The sequence below is a fragment of the Euleptes europaea genome, chromosome 4 (genome assembly GCF_029931775.1).
Source record: "Euleptes europaea isolate rEulEur1 chromosome 4, rEulEur1.hap1, whole genome shotgun sequence".
NCBI lineage: Eukaryota > Metazoa > Chordata > Lepidosauria > Squamata > Sphaerodactylidae > Euleptes > Euleptes europaea.
The window spans coordinates 18,668,902-18,690,714 of record NC_079315.1 but is presented as its reverse complement, the minus strand read 5'-3'; the positions used below and the strand labels follow the sequence as shown (position 1 = coordinate 18,690,714).

Here is a 21,813-nt window from a genome sequence, read left to right as displayed (position 1 = left end):
AGTTGTGGACTATGACAACTGTAATGTACGACAACCTACAGCATCAGATAATATTTCTCAGGTACACTAAAGACATATCCAATATATTTTCAGGGATTTGTTTATACGTGACTAATTTTGCCAGTTAATATGACATAACAAGATAATACATTATTGAAGAGACTAATACAAGACTCGTACTTTCAATATTGGGTTTATTTGGTATAGCTGATAATATAATACTGGATGAAAAGTGTTTTTAAGCTACAACCTCCTTTTACTACAAAAATTATGATTTTTATTTTCAGCTTTCCTCCTCTTAATTCTCATATGACAATAGCCTCAGTGTATGTATAAAGTCCAGCTTTCGTACTGTTCCTCTGGGCACTGGCTATATTTGCAATTTTGTTTGAACAAAACTACGGGGATTAAATTCTACAAATATTCCCAATAGAACAATTGTATACACATTGCTAACAAACTTAAATGCTGCACTTTACATCTGTAAAGCAGTAGAAAATAAGCTTAGGTTAGATGTATGTTAAAGACAGCTTAGCTGGCTGTTAGGGGACTGCTGCTCCATCCCTTGGCCTCTGGCCTACAGGGTCCTGCAGGTGTTATATTGTTCTCCATGCTTTTCAACCCCTATGTAAAGCTGCTGGGAGAGGTGATCTAGAGATTTGGGTTGAGTTGCCACCAATATAAGGATGACAGCTATATCTCACACTTCCAACAGATCCCAGGGAGACTGCAGAAACCACGAACAGGTGGCTGGAGACAGTTTTGGGATGGATGAGGGCTAACAAACAGAAACTTATTCCTGACAAAACAGAGGTGCTACTGGCAGAGGAAAGGTTTCAGCCAGAATTTGGGATATCTCCTGTTCTGGATAGGGCTGCACTTTCCCAAAGGGGCAGGTCTGTAGCTTGACGATTCTGCTGGATCTGGGCCTCCTTTTGGATCAATAGGTGGCAGCAGTGGTCAGGGATGCCTTCCACCAGCTTCGGCTGAGGAGCTAGCTGCAGCCCTTCCTGGGCAGGAAAGGTCTTGCCATTTTGGTGCATGCCCCCTTATTACTGCAATGTGCTCGACGTGGGGCTGCCCTTGAAGACTGTCCAGAAACTATAGTTGGTACAGAATGCTGCAGCCAGAATGCTGACTGGAGTGGATTGTAGGGACCCAACAGCACCTATGTTGGCCACCCGGTCCAGAAAGATGGTATAGAAAACAGTTGAGAGTCCCAGATGAATCAACACTCCAATCCATAGCAATTTGGTCAGCAGTTCCAAAATGAGGCTTGAAATTGAGCTGAAGAAGAAGAGTTGGTTTTTATATGCTGACTTTCTCTACCCCTTAAGGGAGACTCAGACCGGCTTACAATCACCTTCCCTTCCCCTCCCCACAACAGACACTCTGTGAGGTAGGTGGGGCTGAGAGAGCTCTAACAGAGCTGTAACTTGCCCAAGGTCACCCAGCTGGCTTCATGCGTAGGAGTGGGAAAACAAATCCAGTTCACCAGGTTAGCCTCCACCGCTCATGTGGAGGAGTGGGGAATCAAACCCGGTTCTCCAGATCAGAGTCAACCACTACACCACGCTGACTCCAAGTGGGTCTAGGTAATCAGCCGTGTTCAAACAAAGTCTGGAGCTGCATAGCCATCAGCTGTTTGAGCACCTTGCCCCAAAAGGAGTTATTTGCCACCCATCCAAGAATTCTTATGGTCCAGGAATGGTTTCTGAAAAGAAAGGCTTCACAACCAGCTCTTTTAAAGCTATCAACACTGCCTCCTCCTTCTGCAAAACACCTGGTGTTCCCTGGACCCAGCGTCCACCCTCCAGCAAGATATAAACCACAACAGGCAAGTGCTGAACAAATGAGGTGACTGAATTCATTCCCTCAAGCAACTTATTCACATTCTCAGGCTACAATAACTGTAGTACTTATCGGAGCAACTGCAATGAAACCATGCTCTGGTAACATTCTTAGACCGACCTGCAGGACCAGTGAAGTCATAGAGGATGGAAACTGTTCCACATGCAAAATGTTTCGGTAACAAGTTACAGTGAGCTAACTGAATGCTGCGAACACCAGGAGGCAGATGTAGATGCCCCTTCACCACCTGAAACAGTCCGGCTACCTGGCTTTGCACAGACACAATAATGGCGGAGAACTACAAAAGTTCCACTGTCACAGACCGGCCATGTAAATGTTTTCTGAACAGCATTTAGTCTAGATCACTACAGGTTTTTCTCAACTTATGCCAGTCCTTGACATGTTTTCTTTCACTTTAGGAGCCAACCCCAACATTTGAGTGTCATTCACCCTTTTCAGCCTTCAGGGTTCTGTATTTTAATGATCAAACTTTCTCATTACTGCCACCACAAAGTCTAATCCTAAACATCACATATTTATATACAATAGTTCTGTCACAGCTTGATAAAGCTGTGAGAAACTGTGGAATTTACATTACGACAAAAGGCCAAATGTGAACACTAACCAAACTTCTGCCCAATTTCTCAGATATTTCTCATAAATTGCTTTAAAAAGCATCATTTAATTGAACACAGGAGCTAGAGGGGTAAAAAAACACACAAAGATTTTGAAGCCATGAGAGAAAAATGCCCAGGGGGGAGGGGGAATGCAAAAGTAATTTTCCTACTAAACTGAAAACTAAGTTAGCAGATACAATTTTATTGGTTCTTGTAGGTTATCCGGGCTGTGTAACCGTGGTCTTGGTATTTTCTTTCCTGACGTTTCGCCAGCAGCTGTGGCAGGCATCTTCAGAGGAGTAATACTGAAGGACAGTGTCTCTGTCCTTCAGTGTCACTCCTCTGAAGATGCCTGCCACAGCTGCTGGCGAAACGTCAGGAAAGAAAATACCAAGACCACGGTTACACAGCCCGGATAACCTACAAGAACCAATGAACTCTGACGGTGAAAGCCTTCGACAATTTTATTAATTGACATATTTTGGGGATTCTATATTTTTCTACAAGCAAAATATCACACACACAATACTAAAGTGAAAGAAAGCTGTAAACTGCTGCACATGCTACCTTAGAACATTTCATTCATTCCCCCCCCCCCAAAGAATCACAGGAGATAATTCGGTGACCCCAAAGTTTCCATCAGAAAATGTTTTAAACGCCCGGGGGAGGGAGACCTCCTTAAGTACTCCATTTCAACAACAACAACCCCCCCGGCCTTCACATCTCTAACTGGAGCCAACATAGAAAACAGGTGGCCATTTCTGCTAGGGAAAATAGTGCAGGAGTGAGGTCAGAAGCCATCCCCCACTCCACAATGCTCTGAGAAGTGCTAAGCAACTGAGCTGATTTAATAGTGAGTGCCTTGATGTATGTGTGACTGAGGGTTGTGTTAGGGGAACCTTGACCTGACTCATGTTGCAAGTCATGTGTCGCTAGGCCTAAGTTTTCAACTTGACGGGATAGAGGTGATTGGGAGACTAGGGTATTGCATATATCATTGTATGCAATCATCTGCTATTGTCTATTTGGTTTCTTTTTACTGTCCATATGTTACATTTTTCATTTAGATGTTTCTTTTACTGTCCATATGTTATATGGTGTTTTTTGTTTGTTTCATCTGGAATGTTTCTTTTAGTTATGTCATGCTCTATGTTTTCAGTTGCTTTGTTTAAAATACACTAGAAATTGGATCCTTATTCTGCTGCCCATGTATTATGTGTTTTCGCACCATGTGTTTTTTTTTTAGCTTGGAGATTTATTGCTTTTATGCTGTTTTATTTGTTGATTTGTGTATTGTGCTTAACAAAACATTACCATTTATTTTGATCTAAAAAAAGGAATAACTAAACAGCATGCCGTTAATATACAAACGAGCAATGACAAGAACTTCAGTCTCTCTCTAAATAAATAAATAACAGATATCTAGATAACCAATAAGAAATTTGCATTTTTAAATCTTAATTGACTGGGGGAGGGGGGGAGAACTTGGCAACTGCCAATGCAGTATTAAAATCCACCCCTGCTAAAAGAACCCTCAAACTATCCAATTCACAGACAAATTCCCAGATAAAAGGTTTTATCTGTCTGTCTGTCTGTCTGTAGCTTCATTGGGGTCACAGCTAAACAAGGAATGCTGAAGAGTGTATTTGGCCAGAACCACATCGATATACTCTCTCACAAAACGGTACCCTATTTAAATGACCTGTTAGCAGACCACGGAACTCAGTGACCTCTGAGAGATGACAGATGATAACTAGGGGTGACTGTAACATGTAGTATTAGGTGCCCCCCTTCCAATACCAATTACAATGATAGGGCGATTAAAAAAAACTTTTCAATGCCCACTTCCACAAAGAGACTACTCATTGTGTAACTCTTCTTGCTGCTGGAAACATTGAGGCATTCCCAGTGGCAGTGTGAAACACAGAGGCATTCCCAGTGGCAATTCCCAGCGGCAATCTGCCAGAATTTTCTGGCACACCTTACTTGCCTTAGCCCTCCACAGCAGACACTCCACCTTGCCACTGGGGGGCTTTTTTCAGGACTCACACTCACCATGTTATTATGGATGGCCCAGGCTAGCCTGATCTCGTCAGATCTCAGAAGCTAAGCAGGGTCAGCCCTGGTTTGTATTTGGATGGGAGACCACCAAGGAATACCAGGGTTGCTGTGCAGAGGAAGGCACTGGCAAACCACCTCTGTTAGTCTCTTGCCATGAAAACCCCCAAAAGGGGTCGCCATAAGTCAGCTGCGACTTGACGGCACTTTACACACATACACAATGCTGAACAGATGTTAATTTTTTTTAATGCTTCACACTGTATCTTCCTTGATTAGATGGCATTTGTCCTACTTTATCAGGCTTAAGCTGTACTCCATGAGAGGCTTAAACATAACAAACGATAGAGATTGGAGATGCAACAGACATATCTGTTAAAGCCCCTTAAATGGGGACTCACGTCTGAATATTTTACAACTGATCACTCTCTAATACAATTCCTCTTCTCCCTGCCTCCCACCACCAAATGTTAGCTATAAAAATTCCTGTAAAAAAAAAATTTCCACACCGTATGCACCTGATGAGTGAGATCTGGCTCATGAAAGCTTCCCCTGGAATAAACTTAAGTCTTAAACACTTGTCTTGATTTGTCTCACTTTATGAAATATTGGTAATAGCTACATTGCTATTGTGTTACCATTATAATGGTCTATTGCGACAATGTACTAATTCCCAGCTTGCTTGCTGGTTTTTTTTTTAAAGCCAGTCTCTATCTCTTTTGGTTGCAGAGTTATAAAGAGAAATGTGCAGCCAGCACCTTTCCTATTCTGACAGCCCATTACTGGCCTGAAAGGACAAAAGCCCCAGGAAGGGGCTGCGCCGGCATAAGTAGCACGGCTGCCGGCGCCCGTGCTACTTATGCCATCCAGGGTGACATGAACGCCAGCAGGGAGACCCGGACACCAGTCTCCTGGTGCTTTTTGCTGGCACAGCCTCAGTGTTCTCAATGGGGCAAAATGCCCCATTTAAAAAAATTAAACAGTCTTCAAAAGGCTTTTCAAAGCCTTTTGGTGGCCGGGAAACGGCTCTGGAGGTGCCGTGGCAGCGCTGTGGCCACGCCGTCCCAAGCCTCCGAAGGCTCAGGAATGGGCTGCCCCTCTACAACCACACATGCTCCTGGGGGGCCCACCAGCAAGTGTCTTTGATGTGCCACATCTTGCTAACCCTGCTTGTCAGGGATTATCTACCATGCTCATGTGATTTTTTTATTTCCCTAAAACTTATTATATATATAGAACAACAGAAGCCCTGTAAACATTTAAATATCCTTCTTTAAAAAGTGAGCTTTTTTTTTTGGTCACGGTGGGACTTTGATAGAGTGAATGGTGGGTTGTAAGATACAAAAGGTTGAGAACCACTCGTCTAGGACATATGTTTTTGCACACTCATGATTTACCTGCAGCTTTCTTTGTTGGGTCACAACGCTTAACAGAAGGGTGATTTTTACCAGTTTATGTACATTAATTTTTTTTAAAGCTTTGTAGGCTGATCTGTTACTGTTCAGTGAAATGTTCCATAACTGTTACATTTTATAATTCATCACAACTTTTTAAAAATGGTAATGTTTTACAATGACTTAATTAGACTGTTTATAATTAGCCTAAATATCACACCTTTGGATGAGGTTTTTTTTTCATTGTTTCAAGTAAAATTGATGCTTAACAAAAACCAGTTTTGGCCAAATATCCAACCCCACATAAAATAGACCTATCATTGCTTATTCTAAACTCCAAGTGTATATACACTGGGGGTTCAACTTCACACCCTCTTAAATATAAAACATATTTGATCTTTCATTGAACAAGATTGACAATTACATTGTATTTGAGTAACTCCACTTGGGTTCAACTGTAGTCTCCATTTCTTAAACCACTTAAGGCAGGGCTTGACAAATCCCAGATGCCTAGAAATTTCATTGCAGTGCCTAGTATTTTCAGCAGTCATGTATTGTAAATGCTTCTTTGTGATTCTCATTAGAAGTACATTTATGTGAAGGATAGAGGTTATTTAGGTGAGGGATAGAGGTTAGCTTTTTCTTGCAGTGATAACCAGGGTTACTCCATATTTATTCATATGCCTCAACACTTTTGCTATAGTTTTACAAAAATGACAAGAAACTGAAAAGTTTAGGATTAGGTTTTGAAGCAGCAACAACTAGAAAGTATAGTAATTAAAAGATAAAACTCTGCGGCTGAAGAGCAAGAATGGTTCCTAAATTTTTGGGGAAGCCTATAAAGCTGAAGAAAATTTGTTAAGGCCTAACTTGGGGTATCACATCATTAACACCTTAACATGTAAACCCTTTAATGTAGGCCTTGACAGTGTCTCATTTGACATTTACAATAAATTACTGATGAAAATATTAGGCACCTAAGATTTGCCAATCCCTGCTATAAAGTATTCATTTTACAGTGAAGGCAACACACTCTAGCTGGCAAAGTACAGCCCACAGCCTCATTTCAATAGGTGGCCACAACTGGGCAGAAAAGCAGCATACACAATTTGTAAATAAATGATTTACCATCATTTCAGGTACACCAGGTTTATAATATTAGAGGGAAAACCACAGTATTATATTCTGGGATTCTAAGTTTCGATGATTTGTTAGAAGGCAATGGCATTCTAAAATTTTCGGAATAACACTAGAATTACTCTTAATGTAACTGTATCATTTGTTAAAAACAACGGTACAGATCCTCCTTTTTAAGCTGTTCTTTTAGAAATATTACCCTGTGTTGGGAAAACAATAACAATATACAAAGCTTTAAAAAAGTCTTCCAAGTTCCTTGCTTGAATTCTCTTAGAGTACACTGGAGGATGCAGATACATTCACTTACAAAACCGAAGGAGGAAAAAAGTTTTAAATATCATTTAAACATCTACTTTCAAAACAGATAAAAAGATAAATCAAGCAGTTTATCAAGCAAGTTTCTCTTTAAAAACAGCTTGAATTAAAGTGCTGTCTGCCATTCGGAGAAAGCGCATATTAAACTTTTGAAACTAATGTGCAACCCTCTACCAAGCCTACTACTTTTCATTGTCAAGCGTAGCAATGGGGAAACTATCTGACACTTACATATGTCACATGTGGTTGTACGTTATACTGGCAAATTATAAAGCTATCAATCCAAACAGCGTGCTAGGCCCATGCTTGACTCACTCAGAGAAACCAATGAAAGTTAAACATGCTTAAATTGGGCAGGATTATGCTCTTAATTTCACTTCATGGAGAAATGCTATTTTGGAGAATCTTTCTTTATCACGCAAAGGTAACTATTTAGTTGCAAGCCAATATGATTTGATTGTTATAACAATCAATCAGTATGCATGCTTGTTCAGGAAACCTATTAAAAAACACAAGATCTCTTTTAAATCAATTCCTTAGGCCAGTTTCAGATTTCTGATAAAATACTCATATGATGAAAAACAGCATAATAGACATCAGACAGACAGTTCTCTAGAAAATTTTCACTTTCTTATAAGTGTCAGAAATGTAGCACTAGGAATGCTTTTCTGATTCATGTCTTATGGTATGGCCTATTGGTTTTATCTTTCTGCATTAATATCACCAGTGTTCAAGTCCAAGGAAAATATCCAAGTCATGCTGTTAACAAGTTGTGTGTACTTGGACAGATCCAACCGAACATTATTATTCAGAATTCAGTTTTACATACACTGAAACACCTTCTTGCCATAATAAAAATGAATAAAATAGATTTCCTGGGTACAGAAAGCCACCAACAAGTAAGGCTGGCAATACATTCTTAATTATGTGCCTTTTGTTAAGGATAGGCGTTAGCATTTAAAGTATGATTTGGGTATCTAAAATCGTGTGTCTTATACATCCTCTCTTCCCAGTAAACCTCTCTTTATGTTTACGGGTTCAGAATGTACTTTCACTAACGGTATGTTACTACCATTCATTTAAAATTATTTTCTGGGGCCAGGTGTGCCCACATGCTCTTTTTTTTTAAGCAGAAAGGCAGCAATTACACCAATTCTCTCAGAGTGGACCAGGATATAAAATTGGAAGGTGGCCAGATGTTGCCTTATAAGTAAGCAGCTCCAGACCGGCTAGTGACTGGATGGGAGACTGTCCACAAATCTTAAGTATGTGGTGCTGATGGTTGGTTGCTGCTTCTTGGGTAGAACTATATCCACACAAGAAAAGTGACACTTATTTTCCTACACAAATGTGTTCCAGGGCTCTCTAAAGGAAAAGCAGAATAAAGAGAGATTCAAATAAAATTTCCAGAATGAGATAGAATGTATCATATATTGAAATTATAAAATCTATTCAATCCACATCACTGCTATTGTTTGAATAATGAATGGCAGAACATAAGCAAACATACACAACTACAGGGTTTTGCTTCTATTTAGCGTTTCCCAACATGCAGTACAGATTTGACCTACATGAAATGTCACTTAAACTAACGAGGCTTTGCTTTTGTAACATGACCTACTTTTTATATATGTATGTAATGTGTCTTCAGGAAAACTGATAAGTATGCAATTAAAGAAATTGTATATCTTTTCCATATTCCTTGTAGACACTGTCATACAGTTTTCTTACACTCCCCACACCAACCTTTCTTTTCATTCTTCACTGAATACTTTCTCTCCCTTCCAATGTTTCCTCTCTGTCCACTCCACCTATTTCAGAAGAACAATGTATAAATGCATTTTGCACCTGGGACTAAAACAGACACTTAAAAAAGTATCAGTTAACAAGTACGTGTTGTACAAAACCATAGAGCTCTTTTCGTTACTTCTTCCATATTCATACCCAAAGCATTCAAAATAAGACTCATAGCTAGGGAAGAAAAAAGGACAGCCCTGTAATTAAATTGAAGATGCTACACAGAACACTCCGAGATGATGCACACATTTTCACCAAGGGTATCTCTACGGCGCTGACAAATTCCCATATGCATCGATATTCCAAAAATGTTTTGCACGCATCTTTTAAGCATGATATAGTAGTAGCCAAGGAAACTATTAAATTCAGAACGATATCCTATGTCAGATTACTTTAAACAGCGGCTGAAACTTCATTTTCCTTCTCCCCTTTGTGCATTACTTTCTTGTAACATCATTCCCCTGTCACTTAGTTTTAGCAACTAAGTCCTTTTAAAAGACCCAAACTGCTGGCTACTGAATGTCTAAACCAGTGGTTCTCAACCTTTTTCTCTCCACTCCCCCCTTCCACCATTGTTCAGAATATAACTCCCCCCTTCCCAAGATAGTCATAAGCTTTATTGACCGTCACAATTAAATTAAAAACAAACTACAATTTTACAAATTGTACATAATCTACAGGACATCACACTTTGCTGAATAGTGGTCCCAATCCCCCCCTGGAGCCCTAAAATCCCCCCGGGGAGGGGAATTCCCCCCTTGTTGAGAACCCATGGTCTAAACCTTTAAATATCACCCCAAAGTGAAACTTAACCCTTACATTTGACCCTCAAAGTGAAAACATAGCTTAAACCAATGCATAAACCAGTTCGTTCAGGCTGCCCTCATTCCTCCCTGTCAAAAAATTTGGACTCCATGGGACTGGGGGACTCGTCTTTTCTATTCCAAACTATGCACATTGATAATGCTACATAACAAGGCAGCGGGGAGGAGGAAACGCTAATTCACTACACACCTTCTGTTACGGAGGTAAGCAACAATACAAAATCAAGGTGGAAGGAGAAGACAAAGGCCAGTATCAAGGTTATCAGCCCTATAGCTCCTCGTAAAAAGAGTTCACAGTGGGTTGCCGTGTTAGTCTGCCTGCAGTAGTGGAAAAGAGCAAGAGTCCAGTACCACCTTAAAGACTAACAAAAATATTTTCTGGCAGGGTGTGAGCTTTCGCGAGCCACAGGCTCACTTCTTCAGATACAGCTAGAATGTGAATCCATCTGTCTTTAAGTAGAGGAGAGTGAATTCAGACAAGCATTAGTATATTCCACAGTGGGTAGCCGTGTTAGTCTGTCTGCAGTAGTGGAAAAGAGCAAGAGTCCAGTAGCACCTTAAAGACTAACAAAAATATTTTCCAGAAAATATTTTTGTTAGTCTTTAAGGTGCTACTGGACTCTTGCTCTTTTCCACTACTGCAGACAGACTAACACGGCTACCCACTGTGATATACTAATGCTTGTCTGAATTCACTCTCCTCTACTTAAATTCACTCCTCTACTTAAATTCACTCTCCTCTACTTAAGCCACAGGCTCACGAAAGCTCCTACCCTGCCAGAAAATATTTTTGTTAGTCTTTAAGGTGCTACTGGACTCTTGCTCTTTTCGTAAAAAGAGGATACACACACAAAAAGACACCCCATTTACTGCCATCCCTTTCAATAAGCCCTCGTGTTAAGTCTTTGGGGTGGGCGGGCGTACTTTTAATTGCCGTTTCCTATTGTTTAGGAAACCGCGAAAAGGCCAATTCTGAGAAGACAGGCAGAGGTCAGCTCAACGACAGAGAGCCCCCCCCCCCACATTAACCTACCCTAGATAAGGGGCGAGGGCCCCAAAAAAGGACGGGGGGGGGAAGGTTTTGGCCTAGGCGCCCCTCCCCAGCCAATTGAACATCTGCAGGGGAACCGAGGGAAGGGCGGGAGGTTTCGAGGGGAGGAGGGGACGGGGTTGGGAGGGCGGCGGGTCCCCTCAGCCTGGGCTTCCCCTCCCCACACAGGCTCCGGAAGTACCTGAGGGGGGGAGACAGACACACTCCGTTTTGGGGGGGGGCGGCCGCTGGTTCCACCAGGGCCAGGCCCGGGTTTTACCCACACCGCCTCCGCCTCCTCCTCCCCCCCCTGCAATGGCTTCCGGGAGCGTCAGCGAGACTCCATCCGCCCATCACAAGGGAGGGGGAGAAAAAGGGACCCGGCCGCGCCGCCCCGCTCAGTGAGCGCCCGCCGCCGCTTCCCCTCGCCGCCGACCTCCACTGACGGGGCAACCGCCGACGCCCTCCATGATGCTCTCGGCCCCGCCCACTCGCCAACCGTCCCCACCCGCCACTTCGTCAGGAAGGAAGCGGTGACGTCACCCAAGTTGGCTGCCCCGCCGGCCAATCGCCGTTACCTGGCCGGCCGCGCTCCCTCGCCCGCTCCTCCCTGCCCCTCATGACCCGCCTCGCTTGTGGCCCCTCCCAACGAGAGGCGCCTTCCTTTGTTTTCGCTTAGTGACGCGGGCACGGCCAGATGGTTGGCTGTCCTTACGTCAACGCGATGACGCAAACGGGTGAAGGCTGAACACGCCGGGCTAAAGGAAGTCCGTTGTCCCCTAACCGTCGCGTCTCAGCACGTGGTTGGGAAGGGACCTCTCTCTTCCACTCTGGTAACTTTTTCTTTTTAATTCCCAGTGGGTAGCCGTGTTAGTCTGTCTGCAGTAGTAGAAAAGGGTCCAGTAGCACCTTAAAGACTAACAAAAATATTTTCTGGTAGGGTAGGAGCTTTTTTGTTAGTCTTTAAGGTGCTACTGGACTCTTGCCCCTTTTTCTTTTTAGTTTATATTTTCCCAGCTTCCACTTCCTCTCTGACTCATAGAATCATAGAGTTGGAAGGGGCCATCAGGGTCATCTAGTCTAACTCCCCTGCACAATGCAGGAAATTCACAACTACCTCCCCCTAGGGTTGCCAACCTCCAGGTGGTATATAATTGTATATATTTGCACTTTTTGTGGTTGTTATTTTCACTGTTATTAGTCGTTAATGAATTGTTTAAAATATTGAGTTGTGCTGGTTTCTTTTTCCTCATCCTCCAGGTGGTGGCTGGAGATCTCCTACTATTAGACTGATCTCTAGCCGATAAGAGATTAGCTCACCTGGAAAAAATGGCCGCTTTGGCAATTGGATTCTATGGTGTTGAAGTCCCTCCCCTTTCCAAACCCCACCCTCCTCAGGCTCCGCCCCCAAACCTCCCACCGGTGGCGAAGAGGGACCTGGCAACCCTAGGGTTGCCAACCATGCAGGTACTAGCTGGAGATCTCCTGCTATTACAACTGATCTCCAGCCAATAGAGATCAGTTCCCCTGGAGAAAATGGCCACTTTGACAACTGGACTCTATGGCATTGAAGTCCCTCCCCAAACCCCGCCCTCCTCAGTCTCCACCCCAAAGAAACCCCTCACCATGCCAAAAAATAAACCTCCAGGGTCCCTGGACAATCAGGCCTGGAGGAAAAATGACTTCCAGCCCCCCAATAACTGGCTGAACTGCTTGTCAGGCTTGACCTCTGTCAATATCCAGCAGATGGAACCTCCACGTCCAGAGGCAGTATTCCACATGCAAACAAGTGGGAAAAGACTATTTTCTTCATCTCCTGTTTGTCAGAACGGGGGACTGGATAGACCCTTGATCTGACGCAGCAAGGCAGTCCAAAGGCAAGAGCGCTCTGCACCAAACACTCCAGCTAGGGTTGCCAGGCCCCACCTGGCTGACAGTGGAGGGTAGGGGATAGGGTTGCCACATTCAGGCTGGGGAACTCCTGAGATTTGGGGCTGGAGCCTCGGGAGGACAGGGACCTTGGTGGGGTACAATGCCATAGACTCCATCCTCCAACGCATCCATTTTTTTCCCAGTGAACTGATCTCTGTACTCTGGAGATGAGGTGAAAATCCAGGGGATCCCCAGGTCCCACCTGGAGTCTGGCATCCATTACCCCAGCCCATTTCCTAGACCTCCTTTTGACTTATAAGGGCAACAGTGGCAACAGTATATATATTGGGGGGGGGGACTACACTCAACACACTCAAAAGCTCACCAGATCCTTCCTAGTACTGTTAACATTTTAAAATCCAACTGTCTAAACCATAGCATAGCTACAAGAGGAATATCACACTACCTACACGCATTCAGGAATCCACACATATTGATAAATATCCCCACCTCGGTGTGTGTGTGTGTGAAATGTCACACGTGTAAAGAGTCGGGATTCGCCTTTCTTGGCATTTCATCCCAGGTGGATCCTTCCCTTGGTGGAAAAACAGCAGTTTTAGGCACCAGCTGGGTTTTTTTCTGCTGTAAAGCTGAGCAGAATTTGTAGTCTGAGAGGAATTTGAAGTCCGAGCAGAGCTTGTAGTCTGAGCACAGCACATCCGGCCGGGAAGGGTGTTGTGAAATTCCCTCAGGTGAACTGTTTGTGACCGAAGCCAAGTCAGCTTGTAAATTGCTTACAGCCCAATCCTCAGAATAGCTGTACTAGTGCAAAGTCCTTGACTAGCAGCGACAGAGGAAATTGGAGTTTTCTAGGACTCACTGCAGATGACGCTGTGTCACAGTTTCCTGGTACTGGATTATGCTTCAGTGGCACCAGCAATCACCACTGAAGGTGATCCATAAAATTGGAGTATCAGGGATGAGAAATAGACCTGTTTAAAGGGCATCAGGTAAACCTCAAAGGGGTGAGAAAGCCTTTTATTGTCAAGAGTGCTGCAAAGCAGTTTTAATTGGCAAATTACAGCCTCATGATCACACCCCATTCCTTCTCTTCAAGGGAAGCACACGCTTCCCAGATGTTCTCACACTCATTCATACTAGCCAATGTGGTGTAGTGGGCAAACCTCCGTAGCTGCTGCAAGGTTTCAAATTAAATCAGGATAAAGTAGGACTTTGAAGATCCAGAGAAGTTGCAGAAGGAGGTCGGTTGATCCCGCATGTGGGAGACAAGAATGCGTGTTGCCTAGCGAAATTTGCTACAGTTGTGGGGAGATCGCCGGACAAAATGGCCATGCGTTTTTGACCATAGTTTCTCCATTTAGTCTTCACAAAAATCCAGTGAGGTAGATTAGGCTGAGAAAGTGTGAGTAACCCAAGGTCGGCCACAGATCTTCCATGGCAGAGAGGGGATTTGAGCCTGGATTTCCCAAATCTTAATCCAGCACTAACCACTAAATCACACTGCCTCCATTATATTGACCAATAAATACTGCTACTTATGTGTTTTATGAGCAGATCAGTTGCTTTACTAGACTGCTTTTTAGACTCCGCATCAAGGCTAATTGTACAGGGTTGCCAGCTCTGGCTTGGGAAATTCCTGGAAATTTCAGGATGGTTCTTGGGGAGGGGGAGCAAATGGTGAAGATATGATTCAAAGCCCTCCGAAGCTGCATTGCCCCTAGGGGAACTGGTCTCTGTGGTCTGGAGATTAGCCATAACCCCAAGGGAACTCCAGACACCACCTGGAGACTGGCAACCCTAGCAGCTATTTTAAAACTGAAAAGGCTTCAACCAAAATTTAAATCTGCAGCTGGGATCTTCCCCTACGATTAAATCAGCATCACCACAGAGCTCATATAGTACAGTAAGAAAAGGCTGACAGCAGAACAACAAAGGACAGAAGGAGGGAAAGGCAAATGCCCGATTTGGCTCACCAACTTCCCACAGAAACTACTGCTTCTCTCCCTCGACGATAACAGAATTAAGTTCTATATGACTAGTAAAAACTATACAACCAAACACTCAAAAACGACAAAAAAGCAGAGATCCATTCACTAAACTGCTGAAACCTTTCCCAAAACAATCCAAGGATTATATACGTACACGTACCTTTATTGACATAATGACAATACTTTAGACAAAAATCCGAACAGAATACAGAAAGGACCTTATACCTCAAACTGGGAACAAACTAGGGTTGCCAATGTCCAGGTGGAAGTTGGAGATCACCTGCAATTACAACTGATCTCCAGCCGATAGAGACCAGTTCACCTGGAGAAAATGGCCAATTTGGCAATTGGACTCCATGGCATTGAAGTCCCTCCCCAAACCCCACCCTCCTCAGGCTCCACCCCAAAACCCTCCCGCCGGTGGCGAAGAGGGACCCGGTAACCCCAGGACAAACAGTTTCCCAACCACACACTTTATTCAGACACACACATAAAACACCAAGACTCATACCTCATGGGACATCAAAATTGTTATTGTACTTCCACAATGCAGAGAAAGCTGAAGCCTGACACGCAGGTAGATCAGAACTACCCTAGTACCTCCTTAGTATAGTCAGAAAAAAAGGGACATTTTATGTCTGTTGGAACACGATGCTTAAAGCACACCTCACAATAAGCTGCCAACACCAGAGCAAAGAAAGAACGAGCCAAAAATACCCAAGTAGCAGCCTGTTTCTCTGTTGGCAGCTGTTGCAGAGGATGGCATTATCTAATGCTGCCGCCAGTGACCATAGGAACCACGAGCAGTTATATTAGTTCAGGCGGAAAGAAGAAGTTGCAGCGGATAATATAGACGGGGAAATACCAGAAACTGATCTGAGTAGACATTGCTGAATAGTGACAGTGGTATGAACAACCCCAGGGAGATTTCCCCTTGACTGAACAACACCAGTGATATTTTTTCCCCTAGTATATTTTAAAAGCAGGGAATTCATTCAAAAATATTTAAGCCCCTTCCAGGTGCTGCAAGTTCATGGGTCAAAGGGGGTGGGGGCGGGATAAAAGCAGCCATTACTGAAAGAGCCAGGTGAGATCAGCCCAAACAGGACAGGAAAGCACTTTCCAGTGGTTTATGTATGGGAGTTTTGCCTGAGGTTCGTTGCTGGCTGGACCCACAGTTTCCTGTTGGGAATCTATGCACCAGCAGTATCCAAGCTCAAATCAAGTCCGGCCCCTTTAAATGCTGCTTTGTAATTGGCTTACTTCGAAGTTCTTAATGTGAGAGAAACCCTCCCCAAATCCAATTGCTGCATAAAAAAGCATTTTAAGAACAAAAACCAAAAACTGGAGCAATCTGAAAGGGGGGGGGGGAGAAATCCAAGCCTCAGTTTTGAAAAGCCTTTATTTTGCTCAGAGAGAGCCCTGAAGAAGCAGGAAGCATTTGAATCCCCGCCTCTTTACAGCTGCTTTGTGATTGGCTGTGAGAGAAAGCGAGCTTCAGTGTCCAGTGCTTTGCCTTCTGCACAGAGATTTCAGCCGGGCTGAGCTCAGGGGTGAGGGAAGAGTCAGGTTAACAGAGGAATGCGAAGCCCCAGACATTGTGGGGGCTGGCAGAGAGGTCATTTCTAATGGACGGAAAACTCATGCAGAACTCCAACGAACAACCAGGTCAGACTGAGGGCGAGCGTGAGTCCAAGTACCCATGCATAAATGACCTCTCCGTCTAGAGAGAGTTTGTAGATTGAAGAATATTAGTAAGAAGAAAAGGATAGTAGACGGAAGTTTTCCTCCTAAAAAAAGAGCCTAGATGGAGTTGCACAGCAGAGCTACGCTTTGGCGGTGCTCTCCCCAGAAAAGGCAGGAGGGAAAACTGGAAAAGAAAGACGTTCCCACCAAAGGGACACGAAGTTAGATTATGCTGCCTCCCCTAGCATGTGACGGGAATCACCCAATGCTTCAAGATGCTCTTCCCTCAGAGCAAGAACAGGTAATTCCATAGTAGGAACTGCTGTTTACTTGTGCTCATTCTTCCTGCCCGAGTCGCTGGTAAATTCTTACTCCTTACCCAGAAGAAGAGTTGGTTTTTATATGCCGACTTTCTCTACCACTTAAGGAAGAATCAAACCGACTTACACCTTCCCTCCCCCTCCCCACAACAGACCTCTTGTGAGGTAGGTGGGGCTGAGAGAGTGTGAATAGCCCAAGGTCCCCCAGCTGGCTCCATGTATAGGAATGGGGAAACAAACCCAGTTCACTGGATTAGCCTCCAACGCTCATGTGGAGGAGTGGGAATCAAACTCGGTTCTCCAATCAGACTCCACCACTCCAAGCCACCGCTCTTCACCACTACATCACCATACCCTGAGGTGGAGCAGCTGTCAGGGCCCAAGGTTTCTGGCAGAGCCCACTGCCCCAGACGCGCCCCCCCCGAACTACATGCTGCCAGGGAAGGAATGGTAGCACTCCTGGCGGGCACAGTGGTGTTGTTCCTATCTGCACACACTACCAACACCACTGGGAAAGGTCATGCTGTCAGTTGGAAGGCTCACAAATGGGCAGGGGGAAAAAGGAACACAGGCAGGTGGGGATGTGTGTGAACTGGAAGGCATAAGTGGTGGTCAGAGGAGGAGAAGGGGGCCCTGGCACTATGTGCCTTGCCCCCCCCCCCCAAAAAAAAACTTGGAACTGGCCCTGCTTTACCCAACATGGAAGACAAAGGTTGTTTATACATGAGAGCTTTACCTGAGGTTCGTTGCTTGCTGGACCCACACTTTCCTGCTGGGAATATGTACCAGCTGTGAGAGAAAAGCCCCTTCCCCAAACCCATAAAAAAGCATTTTAAGAACAAAAAACAAAGCTATATGAAAGGAACGGGGGGGGGGGGGGACCCAATCCTCATTTTAAAAGCCTTTCTTCTGCTCAGAAAGAACTCCAAGGAAGCAAGAAGCATTTGACACTCTGCTTTGTAATTGGCTGCAATGCTGTCTGTGAGAGAAACCAAGCTTCTGTGTCCCATGCTTTGCCTTACACATGGGGATTTCACTCGGCTGAGCTCAGGGGAGAGGGAAGAATCAGGTTTACAGAGGAATGGAAAGTCCCGGGATTTGTGAGGGCTGGCCGTGAGTTAATCTCTAATGGACAGAAAACTCATGAATAACTCCAAGGAACAAACAAGACAGACCGGGGGCGAATGTGAAAGTACCCATGCATAAATGACCAAAGTCTTCCACTGTATAGCTGTTCTGGCATCACAGGTATGTATTGGTTAGTATCTGAAACATTACTTGCACGGGGGGCATATTTCTTGCTCCCACACCTCTCTTTTTCAATGGTGCACAATTATTAACATAAAATAGAAGCAATGCAAAAAACACCGCAACATCTTCACTTGCCACCTATGAAATGAGAGCAAGAGAAAGGATTCAGGTGGCAAAGAGGAGCTAATAATAAATATCGCCGTCACTTCCGCTCCCCAAAGCTGCTGAGTGTATATCCTGAGGGACAGAGAAGAGATGCCTTCTCCCAGAACAACAGCTGCAAGAAAATTATGTAGCTATGCAAAACTCTGCCTAAATAAAGAAGGGGAGTCATCTTAAAAAAGAAAGTGCCAAGCACTTAAGTATATTTCCCAATTTACCATTAATAATTGGGGCACAAAGCAGAAGCAGTCAAGCATCTATCTGGCAAGCAAAATAATTCACTCTGAAGGAATGTAGCAAGAAATGGACTATGGTAGCCATGGGAAAACACATACAATTTGCACACGTTACAAGAAGGTGAGAGGAAGGTGGAGAGGAACATAAAAGGGTCCGGGAGCTTTTCTTCTGTTTAAGTTTTGTAATGAATCTTTAGACGACAACGGTTTTCAAACTCTTCACCTGCAAGGGCCACTTTCCATGTTGACCAGGTTATTTTTATGGGGCAACAGGGACCCTTAAGCATCTGCTACAGATCCCCAGCACATTCTAGGACGTTTTCTACAACGGGGACATCCGTTTTTTTTAGAAGACATGGACTGTTATCTTTCATGTTTTAACATAACCCCCCCTCGCCACATGAAAGGTGTACCTTAAAAGAGAGCCATCCCATAATGCTGCTGCAAAACATTAAGACTGAAAGAAGGCAGGCAAGTTCTCTCTTAGGGATGCTCGTCAAGCCATCGGTTCTGATCTGACTGAGAAAAAGCTTCCAAGAAACCTGGGGATACCGAACATGCAGCACAGGGAAACAGTGACTTGTCTCCCCTGATCTAGAATCAATATGTTTACAATTAATCAAATGTGTGTGTGTTTGCACTCTAAATGTACTCCTGCCTAATGTAAAAACAGCAGTTTCACAAGCCTGACATAATTTCCTATCTGTTGTCACCTCAGGGGGATGTTACTAAACCAACATTTTTGTGATTCCTGTACCTTCCAGAAAGCAGAAGGACAATGAAACTTTGACACACAAGTCATTTAATTTTTAAAAGATAACATGCAACAGCCTTTTCACTTACAGGGGGCTCTAGTTGTTTTTATAGGGCAGTAACAGTTCAGTTCTACACTGTGCCGAAATGTCAGAACACTTAAGTCAAGGAAAGATCTACAGCGCTGGAAGCTAGCTGTTGGGATAGACAAGCCAATCCTCTAAGACTTCCATCATACCTTTCAATTACACAAATTACTTCAGTGTTGTGTAAGTGACTAGAATCAACCAATTTATAAAATATGAAAAATCCTTAGAGAGTTACTGTGTTGCCACAGATTTTCAGGTAGCATCCTACTCCTGATGATCAGAGAAATCTGAACATCAGAAATCCATAGATTAATATGTCGGTTAAACTAGAGTAGAAATTTTAAAGATGCCACAGCTCTCAGCTCCTTGAGAGAAAAAGAGATCCCAACTAATCTTCTAATTAAACCAAATATCCACCAAGAAATTAATATTAATAGTTTTTCGGTAAATTCCAGGCTGGAAGAGATTGAGAATCTCGTCAACAACAAAAAACACAACAAAAACCTTTGAGAACAACTAGCATAATGATACAAAGAAGTTCCCTGGCATGTGGAGGATGTTCAAATCAATACAATCCAGGGGGTGTATCTCCCCAAATTGCCTTGGAAATGGAAGGGGGGGTCTCTTTAAAAGCATTATAATATAGCAGTGATGGCGAACCTTTTAAGAGACCAAGTGCCCAAACTGCAACCCAAAACCCACTTATTTATCGCAAAGTGCCAACATGGCACTGAATACTGAGGTTTTAGTTTAGAAAAAACAACTCATATATTAATTAATTAATTAATTAATGACATTAATTTGTCCAGTCCCCTCTTAAAGGCATCTAGGCTAGATGCCATCACCACATCCTGTGGCAAGGAGTTCCACAGGTTAATTACATGCTGGGTAAGTGGGTGTTCCTCTTTTAGTAGGGGATTTCACTGAAAAGTGGGAGGCACCGCAAAGCCCACGCTGTGGCCCGAGTGCTCTGCTCCCCTCCAGCTGTGCCACGCTGTGAGCTATGCTCCCCTCCAACCTAGCTCCTCTCCAACCCCGCCATGGGAATCACCTTTGCCACAGACTCAACAGGCTGCCGTCCGCGCCGCACCCTCACGCCACATGTGAGCCACCCGGCATGTGAGCCGCCCTGCCGCATGTGACAGGGGAGGGAGGAAGCGCTCCCATTGGGCTGCTAGGCAGAGGGGCGGGTGATGTGAGAAATGCCCTCAGGTGCGAGTGGAGAGGGGGAGGGGAACAGCCTGGCCCCACGTCCCTCTGGCTTTCTAGTAACGAACTCAGGCGAACTCTGTGCTGGGGCGACGGCACGCGTGCCCAGAGAGGGCTCTGAGTGCCCCCTCTGGCACGCGTGCCATAGGTTCGCCACCACTGTAATATAGGGATGCCAGGCTCCTGCTATAACAGGAGGCTCCCCCGCAATTCCCTTTGATGAGTGTGAAGGAATTGGGGGGGAGGGAGAGGCCTGGCATGCAGATACCACTTCCGGTTGAAGCCTGAAGTGACACAGGACATTCTAGCATACCACCAAAACTCTATGGTTAAACCACAGAGTTTTTGCAAAATGCTAGAACGTCTACCTGTGCCACTTCAGGTTCAAACCGGAAGTGATGTAGGAACACCGGTGCAACCCTGGCATGCTAGGCCCTGCCCCCAAAATTGCTGGATGTGGTCTGGCAACCCTATTATAATGACAGCCTGTATAGGCTGTCTCAATGACAGTTCTCAATGACCGCAACAAGAATCACACCAGTTCAGGCCCCATTATCCAAAAGCAGTATCATCAAAAGATCGGTGTCTTCTCCAACTGCCAACTGTGTATACAATCTCAGCGGGGGGGGGAGGGGATTTTATGCATGTACATGCCTTCATTTCTAGATGGGCTTAAATATCCTTAATTGATCAAAGTCTCCCAGATCCAATTGGTGGATTTTAGAATTCTTGTAGTCTGAAAACTGAGCCCCAGTCTTGGAACATTTAGAGTGAAAATGAAACATTTCCCCCCCAGCATTTCCTCCTGCTTCGTGAGTCAAAAGATGGTGCACCTCTATTTTGGGAAAGAGAAAGAAAATCCTTTGACCACAAGTGACCAATAGGGAGCGCCAGTAAATTCTCCTTACAAATCATTGTGTTTCCAGAACACAGGAATGCCTTTTCCATAAAGATCAATACTATGCTGAGGTGAATACACACATTTTTTAAAGAAAACGTTTCAAAAATAGGGTCTCCAACGGCAGAAAACTGACATCTACTCGAAAACAGCATCGTTTTCCTCCTTTACCTTGTCACTATCATCAGTACAGATGTGGTCTTGACGGATCAACTGGCACGGAAAGGAAGCACTGACACCGCCTACAAAGAAAGCAGGAAGAAAATTAATATGTTTGGAAAGCGCTAATAATATCATCAAGCCTA

General features: G+C 44.2%; 1 protein-coding gene across 4 annotated transcripts in view; it reads right to left on the bottom strand.

Annotated features, from left to right (window-relative positions):
- The window catches only part of RNF38 (ring finger protein 38), a 47,281-nt gene extending 35,780 nt beyond the window's left edge, over positions 1-11,501 (bottom strand). Inside the window, exons 1-2 of one of the 4 annotated variants that reach the window (XM_056848681.1) lie at positions 11,460-11,501; positions 9,119-9,183 (exon numbers count right to left, since the gene is read on the bottom strand). In XM_056848681.1, coding sequence (XP_056704659.1) covers positions 9,119-9,130 — 12 coding nt within the window. In that variant the 5' untranslated portion in view covers positions 9,131-9,183; positions 11,460-11,501. The remainder of the gene's footprint in view (positions 1-9,118; positions 9,184-11,459) is intronic. The other 3 variants (XM_056848682.1, XM_056848684.1, XM_056848680.1) reach the window with 3 other exon arrangements.
- Positions 11,502-21,813: the final 10,312 nt, after the last annotated feature.